Source organism: Cardiocondyla obscurior, linkage group LG19 (genome assembly GCF_019399895.1).
Source record: "Cardiocondyla obscurior isolate alpha-2009 linkage group LG19, Cobs3.1, whole genome shotgun sequence".
Lineage (NCBI taxonomy): Eukaryota > Metazoa > Arthropoda > Insecta > Hymenoptera > Formicidae > Cardiocondyla > Cardiocondyla obscurior.
Window position 1 is genome coordinate 2,757,880 of NC_091882.1, and position 13,191 is coordinate 2,771,070.

At 51.3% G+C, this 13,191-nt stretch overlaps 1 protein-coding gene across 7 annotated transcripts in view; it reads right to left on the reverse strand.

The window, feature by feature from the left end:
• Gro (TLE family member transcriptional corepressor groucho) overlaps nucleotides 1-13,191 on the reverse strand; it is a 55,649-nt gene that overhangs the window by 4,645 nt on the left and 37,813 nt on the right. For 6 of the 7 annotated variants that reach the window (XM_070669888.1, XM_070669889.1, XM_070669886.1 and 3 more), the window contains 2 exons: nucleotides 876-929; nucleotides 238-429 (listed from right to left, as the gene is read on the reverse strand). In XM_070669888.1, coding sequence (XP_070525989.1) covers nucleotides 238-429; nucleotides 876-929 — 246 coding nt within the window. The remainder of the gene's footprint in view (nucleotides 1-237; nucleotides 430-875; nucleotides 930-13,191) is intronic. The other variant, XM_070669892.1, reaches the window with a different exon arrangement.

Here is a 13,191-nt window from a genome sequence, read left to right on the forward strand (position 1 = left end):
CAAAGAGCGATAAGAGCGAACGTCCGACGAGCCCAAGTACCAGCGCGAATTAAAAAAAAAAAAAAGAAAGAAAGAAAAAAAGAGAGAAAAAAAAGAGAGAGAGAGAGAAAAAAAGAAAAAGAGATCGACTTTTACGCTCGCGAGAGAGGGCTTCCGGTGTAATATATGTATGGGCGACAGAGTCACGATTGGGCCGGGTTGCAGTGCCGAATAAGCTTACTCTCCGCGAGATCTTACATCTTTACTTTTCAGAGACGGTGTACTACGGGCGGAAGAGCTGCCGCTGCGCGACGGCGGCCTGTCCTTTACGGATGCCGAGCCCGCGCCGGATACCGGTCCGCCAACGTGGCCCGGTGCGCCCAGCTTCTCCAGGGTGCCGTTTTCACGTGGGTCCGAGTGCTCCCCGTTCGCGTGCGGCGACGACGCCTCCTTTCGCGATACGCAAATATCAGGATTTCGTTAAACGAGCACACGCAACATGGCACTTAACTGTAGCATGCGAGAGCATGAGTCTTTTCTAATCTCGGCAATGTATCTTCGTCCAAACATTCTTTTTTTTCTGTTTTTTTTTTTATTTATTTTTCTTTTGCTTGCTTTATAATATCCTCAAAGTGGATCTTTTACTTTTGCGAAAGGAGATCAAAATCGAAATTGCTTTGTGCCGTTCCCGTCGACAATGCTCTGATACATTGACCGAGAATGTAGAGTTCAATATTTGCATGCAAAATAATAATTACAAAAAAAAATTTTATATATATCAACTTACATAAATAGATAAATATAGATAAATATATATGTATACATATAAATAAATTTACGTATTACACTTAAGAAATTAGTGAACAAGGGTGCTTTATTAAATGATAATTCCTTACCTCGTTCGCCACATCAACCACCAAGTCCTGGTCGCTCTTCTCGGCGTCGCTCTCCTGAAAAGTTCGAAATGACATGTGAGATGATGATAACGAGACGCTAGACGGTGAGCAGTCGGGCCACCGAGCCGAGTGCATCAACGAGCTTTTGATGCATCTCCCATCCAAGTAGACGAGCAACTCGACCCATATTCTCGCGCGTTCCACTGGCGGACGCGCCCTCCGAGATGCATTATTAATCTTGGGTGCCTCGCTCACGCGATGCTCCGATTGTGCTCGAACAATAAATTAACGGCGCGAACCTGGGTGGCAATAAGCCCCGGCGCGCTGCGCGTCGACGTGAGGCCGCGTAATCCGACCCTCGCCCTGCAAAGCCGCTCGCGATAAATTGCACAGACAATTGTACGTTTAACTATTTAAAATTAAAAAAAAAAATTACACACAAAACAAAAGAGCGAGACGCGATTGTTCCGAGTCGAATTTGCCCCGCGCGAGTAATTAGGAAGAAAGCTATCGCGATTACCTATACCGCTCCCTCGCGAAACAATTTGCGGCTGGCGCACTACGTGCTACGTTTATCTTACGTCGCGCTGTATCTGCAACCGAGCCCGTTACCGTGTCCCCGTAATTTCGCGACCGTGTTGTACGTTATATCGCGCCCGGTTAATTTATGTAACATTTATCTCGCGGCGCTACTTATCGGTTATCTTTCACTTGGCGTGCAGGAACGACCCGACCCGCGCCCCCACCGCGCTCAGAACGTGGCGCGTAACGAGCTCAAAGCAGGGCACGCGATAGCAGTATTGCCCGCCTAATGACGTAATATTATCGCGGCGTGTAACGCCCCATCGATGCGCCTCGTATGTGCATCTCGTGCGAGCACCTCGGCGATGCGGCGCGAGATTGTGCGGGCGCGCCGTGTACGATCGCACGAAACCACCTGTGCGCGTCGCGAACGTTTTAAGTGATTCACCTCCGGCGGGTGTTTAAAAAATTTCTCCCACCAAGCTACTCTCTCTCATCCGGCGTACATCTCGCGGATACATAAATTACGGTCGAGGAAATTGTCCGGGCGATTTGAGGAGAGTTGAAATTCGCGTTTGGGCAAAATCGACCAAGTAGACACCCACCCTCTGACAGCCACCCCGTTGTCGGTTTAACCGCCGACGTTCGAGGACCGTACAAACGCTCGGCCGCATTTTATTTGCCGCGAAAGGGAGGCTTCGAGATGCGGTCAATCTTCTGTAAATCGACGGGAAGGCTGCGGTGCCTGGACGGAATAATCGCGGGAGCACTTTTTAACGAAGATACCCCCCTCGATGAACGTCCGGGAAGAAAACGCGTTAAATGGGTCGCGTCACATTAACCGGGGCTACTACTGCGAAATCGCAATCTGGCTGCGCCAGATATCCTTGCCAGCTCGGGAGGGATACCCCGAGCTGCTAGGGACACGCAATAAATTTGTGTACGGATGATGAGCTTGGGTAAATAGAGAAGGCAGTGTGGTGGTATTGATTTCAGTGGTATATTACTCGGAGTGGCGAGAGCGCGGGGGGCAACGAGGGGGAGAGGGTGCGAGGTGGCGTTTCGGGGTAACGGCGGAGGAGCGCGGTTATATAGGAGACTGCGGGAACGGAGGGTGACCAAGAGAGCGGGAGAGAAGACCGAAGGAGACGACGAGGAAGAAGGTGGTCGTCGGGTGGAGGCTGTCTTCCACCCCTTAACCCGCTCGTTCTAGCGTTAAATATGATACAAATGTTATCATCCCTTCTATTCCGTTCTCCTGTTTCCCACCCGACGGCGGCGGCGGTGGCGGCAGCACACGAACCACGAGCGACCATCCTGACTCCCTCTGGCTCCCACTCCACCCCCTCCTCCCCGTCTCGTCCTTCGCTTCCGTAGCACCGCCACCCTCTTGTCTCTTTCTCTCTCTCTCTTTACCGGCGCTGCTTCTTCCGCCGACCTCTTCCCTCGTTTAACCCGGGGATAGCGCGGGGATGACGGTATTAAGGGCAGCTCTATTATTCGACCACCCAACCACTCGACTCTTCGCCTCGAGAATTCTCGAATTCTTTTTTTTTTTCTCTCTTTGCCCTCTCATCCTCCTTCTTCTTCGCCACTTTGGCTCGTTCCTTCTTTCGCGTCCCCTCACTTCTGCCGCGTCTACCCTAGGTACTTTTCTGTTACGGTCCCTTCGCTCCGGATCTCCTCCTCCCCCCCTTCTACCTTCTGTAAAGGTCCTGTACCCTCCGCACCAGCCACCTTTCTATCGAGGTCCTCTGTAAACAAACGCACGAGAGCGAAAGAAGAATCGAAGGCTTTCCGCGTCTACCCGTCTACTACTACTACTACTTCTTCTTCCTCCTCCTCCTCCTCTTCCTCCCCCTAGTCGCCCGCTACACTGCTGACTTTTCGCAAAGTTAAGCGAGTGACTACGATGGGAAAAGCGGCGTGTCCACTTCTCGGAAGGGAGATGGGATTATCTGGGCGTGCGAGCGCGTCGAATATTGCGTCGCATACGAAATCCGTCTCGCGTTCGCGCCGATTGCGAACACGCGCGGGGATATCATTTGCATCGGCGTTTAATTCTCTCGTTGCGCGGTGTAAACTCTCGCAAAATTCTCATGCAGATTCAATTTACTTTGTGTAATTTGTAAAACTCGCAATTTCGTGGCCTTCGGCGCGGCGCGAACAATGCGCGATTATTATGTACTCATTGCCGCTGTAAAGCCCGAAAAAAAAAAATCAGTTTTACGGAGTTACCTCACTTGAATGTATGAATAAAAAAAAAAAAAAAAAAAATAAAATAAAATAAAAAAGAAGAGAAAATAATAGTAATAAAAATAGAAGAGACTTTAACGAAGTAAGAATTAGTAGATACCGCGTATCTATCTCTTAACGTTAAAGCGCACGATACGAAGTAACGGCGGAATGTTCTTTGTACTCGATCCGAGACGACGCGGATGAGTATTGTCCCATAACTTTAACGGGGATGACCGCTTTTATGTTTCAAGACGAAGGCACAGTGGAAATGTATTAAAGCGATTATGTCGAGAGCGCGCTAGATACGTGGAGAGACGAGAGGATGGTAAAAATCGTCCGTCGCCCATCACCGAGAGTAACGGTGGCTCGGAGGTGCCTGTCGCGGTGAGAAACAAAATAAAATAAAATAAAATAAAATAAAAAAACGAAATAAAAAAAAAAATAAAAATCGCGGCAATACGTTTTTCTCTTTTGTACACCGTAGAAACTTCCTAAGAGCGTACCAGAGCCGGAGTGCACGAGGAATCGAAGGTCGGCGCGAGAGAACCAGCCGTCATTACACGTTTCACCTGGACTCGAGGAACGGCGCGCACGATTATCGATAATGACGAGTGCCGATAAATGACGAGGGAAACTGACTTCGGGAACTGGCTTAAAACTAACATCGAAACTCCCGGGGCAAGTACGTCTCCTCGGTGCAATAGTAATCTCGGCTCGCGGACTTTAGAACTCAGAATCCGTTTCACAGATCGCTTCAGAGCCCCACGCCTTGCTGAATGCGCTCCTTAATGCGCCCTTAATGCGGGACTTGTACGCGCGTCGCGGAAATTGACGCGTTTCGAGGCTGCGACCTGGAGGTGATATTTCTCTTGTTTTCCCTCTCGCTTCTTTTTTTTTTTTCTTTTTTTTTTTCCTTTTCCTCGCGCGGCGACGGGCGACGAGAATGTATTAAAGCGTTTTTCCAGCGCGGAAAAGCGCGAGGGAGGATGAAAGGGTCACCGAAGGGTGTGGAAAGGAAAGAGACGAAGATGCAGACGAGGGCGAAGAAACGGAAGAAAAGCGTAGCAGTCGTTGACGGAGAAACCGGAGGGGGATTTAGCTCTGGGGAAAAATGGTCGCAGGGCGGAGGAGAAAATAAAGGGGAAACGGTTCGTATGAAAATGTAATTAGGGGAAGCGTGGAAAAGCTCAGCTCATTGCGGCCTCCACCCTTTTACTCCGCCACCTTTTCTCACTTCTTCCGCTCTCTCCCTTCCGTCTCTCTCTTTTTCTTTCGCCCGCGTTTCCGCCTTTTATTTCCTCCGGCTCCTCTTCGCACGTTTTACCGTTGCCACCAATTATGATTCATTAATCGCGGCTTGCGCGCCAATAGGGAAATTTATAAACTCGCAGATATTTCATATTCGCGATACAACACAATCGCGTTTACTTCCCAAACTTTTACGTCGCTTGCGGACAAATGCAGTTTTTCAATTTATTATAATTTTTTTTCAGCAATTATCGCCGAGCGAATATAGGCATGACAGAAGTTATTACATCATACGTCACGGAAAGATGACTTATCATGTAAGCTCGTATTTTTCTTCTTTTTTTTTTTAATTAATATGTTATAAAATATCGTTATAAATACATATAAAATAATTGTCGCATAAACTATTATAATATAACGTGCTTGTGTCTCGTTGAAGTGTCATAAAGTACGCGCCAAGAAGACACTGCAACGGGACAATTGAATTTTCTATTAAGCACTTTTAAGTGCTTTTATCTCTAAAATAACGAAACAGGGAATACAAGACTCGTACCACTGTTTTAAGGCTCGGATATCGTTACCGACGGCAGGCGTTCGATTACAGAATTTCGAGACGCTGGCGTCGCGAGACACGTCCCGACGTCTCGCCGCCGGCATTCGATGTCTATCGTTGCATCGCGACGTTTTACGTCCCTCAAAGATCGTTCGACGGCAACATTCGCCATCTCTGGCCCCGTCAGTTTTGCGGTCAGACGCATACGTTCCTCGTCCCACCGCCCGGCGAGCTTTCCCTCCGTCTCGTTTCCCCCATGCTTTTTATATATTTTCACCTATAGATTGCACTTCCCATCGGTGATCCTTTATAGCCCATAAATGTTTTTCGGCGTTGCCGCTGTGTAAGAAAATTAAATTCAAAAGTGACCAATAGCCTCGCGCCCTCCAGAGTGAAGGGTAGCGAGGGTGCGGGAGAGAAGGACACGCGGCACGGCGAAAAGAGAAATAAAAAGGGGGAAACAAGCGAGAAAAAGAAAGAGAGAGCGAGAGAGAAAAAAAAAAAAAAAAGAAAACTGAGTTCGAAAGAGGGTAAGGAAGGTGAGGAGGACCTTCTGCTCGGCGAGAGGATTTCAACAGGCTCGTGCATGTCGTTTTTCCACGGTGTGGAAATTTACGGGCTCCTTAAGCTCCTTCCGCGCCGAAAGCACATTTGCTTCTGACATCCACAACAGACCTGCCCCCTCGGCTCTTGCCACCATCCCCCTGGCCTGCCACCGGATTTCGCGCGCGTGTATGGGGCGTTGGCGTTTTACTAAAAGCGCCCCGTGTCTTGCGACGAGAGTCGTTTCTCCGACACGACGCGTAGACGGCGACAAGTATCGCATGGTTTCGCGTCATCTCTGAACTTGTAATATTTCTGCCGGTACATTTTTTTTTTTTTTTCAACAATTATACATCCCTCGCGGCGCGGTCATTCACGTCGACGTATCGATATATCTTAAAATCAGGAATAACTTCTTTATTTGAAAGCCCACAAAGGGACGGCGTGCTTTTGTGCGCGCGGCGTATCCCTTTCATCCACTTTCGGGTTACATGGCGATACCGGTCGCTGTCGTTCCAAGACACCGATGCATTTGTCCGATAATTACTTCACGTGCGGCGCGTGAAAGGGGCCGGCTCTCGCCCTCGTCATTCGATAAAAGCGAATTACAGTCGGGTCCGTGCGGCAAAGCGCGTCCGAGTGTGCTCGCGGCCGCGGCCACCACCACTGACAACGAAATATTCGCGCCTCGACCTGCGCCAGTGGTAGTCGCGTCGTTATAAATCCACTTGTTGTTATGCCAAGCAGCGCGAACGCTGGGCGCGCGATATTAAACCCCCCCTATTAAACGTTCAATCAGCGCGTCCTTATTGCCTCGCTTTGAACAGTATTCATAATTACCTCCGGCGAGCGAAAGACGACGGGGGGAGAGAGGGTTTAGGGAGGAGAGGAAAGAGAGCGCGGAGTGCCAATGATAACTCGAACCTCGTCGTCAAACGATTATACTACAAAGAGTCGAAGCGGCGGCGGCGGCGGCGACGATGTTGTTCTCTTCTCGTTCCCTTAGCGAGGCACCCTTCGCGGCAAAGGGCCTGGTCCCGAGGGTGGTCCGCGAGTGTGTCTCGGCGTTGGAGAACGAAAGAAGCACCCTCGAGAGGTGCGAAAACGCGCACACTTACACGCACAGACACCCATGCATCCCAATCGGGAGAGCGAGTCGGGAAAAAGGGACGCGCTCGCTCTCCCGATGCACTGGAAAAAGGAGAAAGGAGGAGAAGGAGGCATCGGGCAGGAGGCGTTAGCTCGGGATACGCGGACCCGTCATACAATAAATACGATATTTGCACTCCCGCGCCACCCCCTGCCGTGCCACCCAGCACGGTTCAACCCCATCCATCCATCCATCCGTCCGTCTATACATCCATCCATCTATCTATCCATCCCGCGGGTACCGAGGTGACGGAGGAGAGCGAGAGAGGCAGCGGTTGTAGGCAGGTCTCTCTTTCTCTCTCACGGTGCACAGCCAGGGTTCGGCTCCGTACGTAGGGCGCGGGTGATGGAAAGGGGGATGGGAAAACGGGAGACGAGGGCGAGTAGGTCGCGAGAGGAGGAGCGGGAGAGAAGGTGCTCGGTTGGGTGGTGAAAGCGTTGGTCGGTCGCGGCGAAGGGACGCGGAGCTCTGGCGCGAAGCGAAACGGCGTGGCGGTGTTGTGCGTTGCGCGGTGTGGTGTGGTGTGGTGTGGCGCGGTATGCTGTTGTCGGTGGGCGCACAAGAGGGCGGAGGGGGGGGAGGAGGAGGAGGGTAGAGGCTGGCGATGGTATAGATTTTTATGTCTGCGAGAAATACAAAATGATGGATATAAACCTCCTCGCCACGTCGCCGTGTTCCCTTCCTCTCGCTCCCTCGCTCGTTCTCTCCACTATCTATCTGTCTCCCGTCTCTCTTTTCCTCGCTCGCTCGCTCGTCCCGCACCCACTCTCTTTCTCTCTCGTCCTTCGCCCGTTTTCCACACACTCGCCGAGGGTGGTACACGAAGTAGTAACACTCGTGTACACAACCGCGCGCGACCATACGCGTCCGTGCGCGAGATACACACGTATACGCTAGCGTTTCACACGAACGAGTCGACCGTACAACCTCACCTCGCTTACAGAAGAGGAGGAGGAGGTGGAGGCGAAAGAGGGTGAGGCTGGTGGATGGAGGTCTCTTTCCGCCCGGCGCTCACGTTTCCCCACACCCCCGCGCGGTCACCCCTGGCCTCCGAGAGCAGCCGCGAACCTAACCCGGCTCCCCTCCGTCTCGCCACCCTTTCTGCCGCCGCCCTCGCCCCGCGCTGCCACCAACCCCTTCGGCTGTACATCGAGCGGCCCCCGCGTCCCGATCCCCCGCGGAAGCTCAGAGCGAATGTTTTGTCATCATACCACCCTGCACGCCACCCCCCAACTCCCCGAGCAACCGCCCTGGCCTCCTAGCACCCTCTGCCTCCCGCTCCTTTCCCCCTTTCGCCGCCACTCTGCCCCAAGGCGCCGCGGCAGATACACTCGCAACCACGTACACACCTCGAATTTCCGCTTTAGGTATCCCAAGTGCTTCTCGCGCGCGTGTACGTATGCGTTTCATCGTTGACGTCGAGGGGAGCCTCGTCTCGACGCGTGTGTGCGATACAGAAAGGCGTGAAAGCGCACCAGCGCGTGCACGAGGGCGCACGCCTGCAACGCGCGCGTCCACTCGTAGGCATTCCTTTGATTTCAAGCTCATTTCTCTTTTCTTTCATTTTATTTTTATTTCTCCTCTTTCGCAGCCGCGACGTCGCGAGCTGGTCGCGACAAATGTGCGTTAACAATTCCCAGCTGCAAATTGCCGCTCGAAACCGATGCCCGCGCTATTTTTGCCGTCACGCGTCGATTATCTGTCGCGCATCGCGATGCGTGCGATAGATTATTAAAACTGCAACACGTGCCGCTCCGATTTGAAAATAAATATCGTTACTGGGGCGCGATCTTTCACGTCGATTTAGAAGCGAGCGAGTTAAACGGAAAAAGAAATAATTCCTTAAACGTGTTAAGAGCTAAATGAAAAACAATAACAGCGATGATAAAAAAAAAAAAAAAAAAAGAAAAAAACATGCACCTCACAACACATGCATGTTTAAATGCATTATTTGAAAAAACATTCTGTTTCCCATTGTTATTTCACGTCTCAGAAATGTGCGTTATAACGCAGAGTTTATAAAAAGCGAGAGCTTTCGTGTTGACCGCTTTTCTTCTCGTCGCCAAAGAGCGACGGCTGCGCTTTTTTTCCCCCCCGGCGCATCGCTTCAACCCTCGCTGCACCGAAAAAGAAACGCATCCGCGAAACGAGACACGGCAGTCGAGAACCCTACTCCGCTACTTTCGCTGCGCCAACTGATTGATTGATTACTTAATTAATTCATTAACTCGGCCCGACGCGTTGATTAATTTTCCGTTGCGCTCTTTTCCAGTTTTAATTATAATCGATATCACGTAAATACCTGCCTCTTTTTTTCTCTCTCTCTCTCTCTTCCTCTCGCAATTCTAAGCGACAATCTAATTTTCGGAAAAAAAAAATATAAAAAATTACCTTTTAAATTTTTGTAAATAATACACGTTTAAATATATTTATGTGTTTTAATTGCACATCTCGTCTGAACGACCGCCACATTCGACGTGACGATACCTATTGCTTTATCGAGCGGAATTGGGATAAGACGCGAGGTGGTTTCGACGTCGAAACACCGTGTCGTAAACTAGAGAAGCTTTGAAATTCGTAGTTACGCCACTGGGTTGGCCGCTACAACCGAGATCGTCGAGATCTTTATATTCCTGGCGAGGAGAGCTGGTGGAAGCGGCACCAAGGGATGCAGCAAGGAGAGACGGAGGGCTGAAGGGGGGTGGCGAAGGAGGATGAGATGAGACGAAGCGGAGAATAAGGAAGAGACGAACAGAGGCGGGGGTTGAACGGGACGGAGAAAGACATCCCGGGGATTCTGCCTCGGCGAGAGGAAGACAGGTCCACCGGCGTCTCTCACGAACGATTGTAAGAGGTCGACAGAGCGTTTTGTAACAAGAGCCCGCCCGTCGGAGATATCGACTGTTCTGAGCGCTCGCGTCTGAAAAAGTAATAAGGCGCAAAGACGGATATAAAATTTGTTACGCCGACCCCGAATTGATGGACCTTCGGCGCGCGAGAGAACCCCCTGAGACCAGCAGCCCCATCTTTTTGTAATCGATACCACGAGTTATTTACTACTTAACGCACGGTCGAACGGCGATCGAAGGTTTTCGCGGGCGAGAGATCACGTTTTGCCATCTTACAACTTATTGTTGGCGAATATTAATTCTGCCGAGCACAAAATTACGTCCGTCTCGAGAATTCGAACCGGGAATAAACATATATCGTCGATAGAATTAGGTAGGTGACGCGCCTCAAGTTTTTTAATTTCGCTACTTTCGTGTAAACACGTCGGTCAGAGCTCCAGCGAAGAGTGCTAAGTAGCCAATAGGGTAATAAAGCGGCGAGAGATTATCAAGCGCGAGGTACGGTCCGCGTGCGCGGCGCGAATCGGAAATAGCGCGGGAGGATGATGGATGAGAGATTCTCGTGGACGTGGGGTTTCTCTCATTAGTACCACACCACGCGCAACTAGTTGAGAGTCCGGCGGCACGGCCGAATGATAATCGACCAAGAAGTGCGCAGCCGGCATCGCGTAAACGCCCCCGGCGAGCTTATTATTGTTATCTAATCGACCTAATGCGGGAAGGCGGATCGATAGTCACCGATTCACGGCGACGGTGGTCAGTGGAAAACTACGATCTTAGCCCGGCCCCGGCCTCGAGATCGATCCCGACGTCGCCCGCGGCGGTACCGAGTCCCGACATCCGATGTTAATATCGTTAGATCATGTCAGGGTGCCGCAAAAAGGTTCCGAAGGCGCCGCGAAAAAGGGCCGATAAATTTTTACAGCCGCAAAAAAAAGTCCGAAAATAAATTCGTAAGTCGCAGACGCGAGAAAAATATCGGGAGCAAGAAAAGGAGAATGTAAAGCGAGAAGCGAGAGGAGATTCTTCTCTTGTATTTTGAGCTGCTACAAATGACAATTAGGAAGAGTCGGAGGAAAGAGAAAAGTATATCCGTTTCCGCGAGAGTTATTGCGCGAGAGATCAAGGGATACGTGTAGCTTCATCGTTCGCGTTCGACAAAGACGGTCGCGGAACGACGACAAATCACACCGGAGGATCTTTTCAATTTCCAGCAGAAGGCGCAGCCCTCTCGGCGAGTTGACAGGTGGAACAGGTGAAGGGCGGAGCGTCGGCGCGGGGAACAGGGGGTCGGATTGCACCGGGGGAAAAACCGTGCTCGCGAAGTAATCGAAAAATACAGGAGCGGATCCATCAGGAAGTCCCAAGCTTTTTTTTTTTGTGTTTTTTTTTTTTTTAATATTATATCGGCGTTGCTGTTCGCGTAGAGCGAACGAGTGGGTTATATTATATACGTATACAGTCGCGATAGAAAGAGACGAATAGAGCGAGGGAGGAAGAAGGAGACTAAACGAAAAAAAATGGTGATACGTATAAGAGCGAGGTGAGCGAGGGTGCGGGGCTGCAGGGGGAAGGGGATGCGAATACAAAAACGAAAGAGGAAACGAAGTTGCGCTAGAGAAGAAGGAGAGCGGGACAGAGCGCGGGAACAACGTACCGACTGACCAACGGGGTTGGACAGTGACGAGCGGGTAGGTAGGACCCACAAAATAAACTGAAACCAGCCTCCCTCTCCCGCTCGCCCCCTTCGCGCTATCCCTCGTGCTCTCATTCTGGCCGCGTCACCTCCGCCTCCGTGCCACCTCACCTCTGCCGCCGCCACCTATTCTCCCGCGATGTACCCCCTCGTGCCGCGCCAGCCCAACCCCCGCTCGCTTCGTCGACCACCTCCACGGGCGCCTCTCTACCTCGGCCAAATAAATTACACCGCCTCGTGACGCGAAAAAATCCAACGAGTTGCCGGAGAGTGAGTGAGCGGACCGGGCGAGAGGAGGAAGATGAGATGGAAGGAGGACGGCGCGGCACCGGGACGAACGGGATGGACGACGGATTGCGCGACGCGCGGGCGGGAGCGAGACGGATGAGAGCAGCATCCGAGAAAGAGAACGCTCTCTCGCGCTCGCGAAGAGCCAGCGGGGCAGGGGGAGAGAGAGGGAGAGCTGCAGAGAGAGGGTGGATAAAGGCCAGCACGCGGGGCGGAAATAAAGAGAGAACGAAAAAAGTGGAAGAGGTTGGAGGTGGAGGTTGGGTACCGTGGTCCGCTTTAATTGGTTCGACGTGGTCAGATGAAAAATTCAACCACCCACCCATCCCAACCATCCCCGACTCTCTTCGCCACCCCCCGGCCCTCCTGTGCCTTCCGCTGTCTTTCTCTTTCTCGCTTCGGACCGGTATCGCGCGCTCTCCTCCCCGTCGCCTGAATTCCCGCCAGATGAATCTACCGCACATCTACGTACGCCGCCGATGTCTGCAAGTTTCTGCGGATCACGGCGAAGAGACAAAGTTAAACCGGCCGGTCTCAACAGCCCGTCTTCGTAAACACCCGGCCATCGATTCCGTCCCGGATTCAAGTGCTCCTATTCATTAGTGCATCTAATACCGCGCGAATGTCGATTAATCCCGTGAAATCCCGCAAACGTCTGTGCAACGTCGAGCGAATGCGGTTTCTTTAAAACACGTCCGGGAACAATGGAGGCGACCCTTCCTCGCGAAGTGTCCGAGTAAAAAATTGAACGAAGTTGACTCGATATTTTGTAAGAGACACGTTTCCGAAAAGACCACGGGAGTTATTCGGAGTTATTGGCTCGAACGAAATTTAATTGGATGTTTAATTACGTTCTTCTAGCGCCTAGCTAAAGTTACTTTTCATTATGGAGCAGCGTCTCTCTTTCTTTCTCTTCGGCGCGCGCCGACGCAAAAATTTCGCCATTTAACACGTTTGAGATTTTCCGTCTTCAATTTCATTTCGACCGCTATGAAAAATGCACTTTGCCATCCGACACGCTTTTGAAACGTTATTTCACAACGAGCACTATGCTCCGTCGCATTACCGAGACCGCCGCGGGCGCGCGGTAGATCCCAGGATTTTATCGGGAATCTTTTTTGCCTCTCCACCCTTCGCAACGTAGTAGCGCCAGCGACAACGACTGGGGATGGCGATTACGAGAAAATGAGGTCACAGTCAGACATTCAGGCACAATCCCTCCATTTACG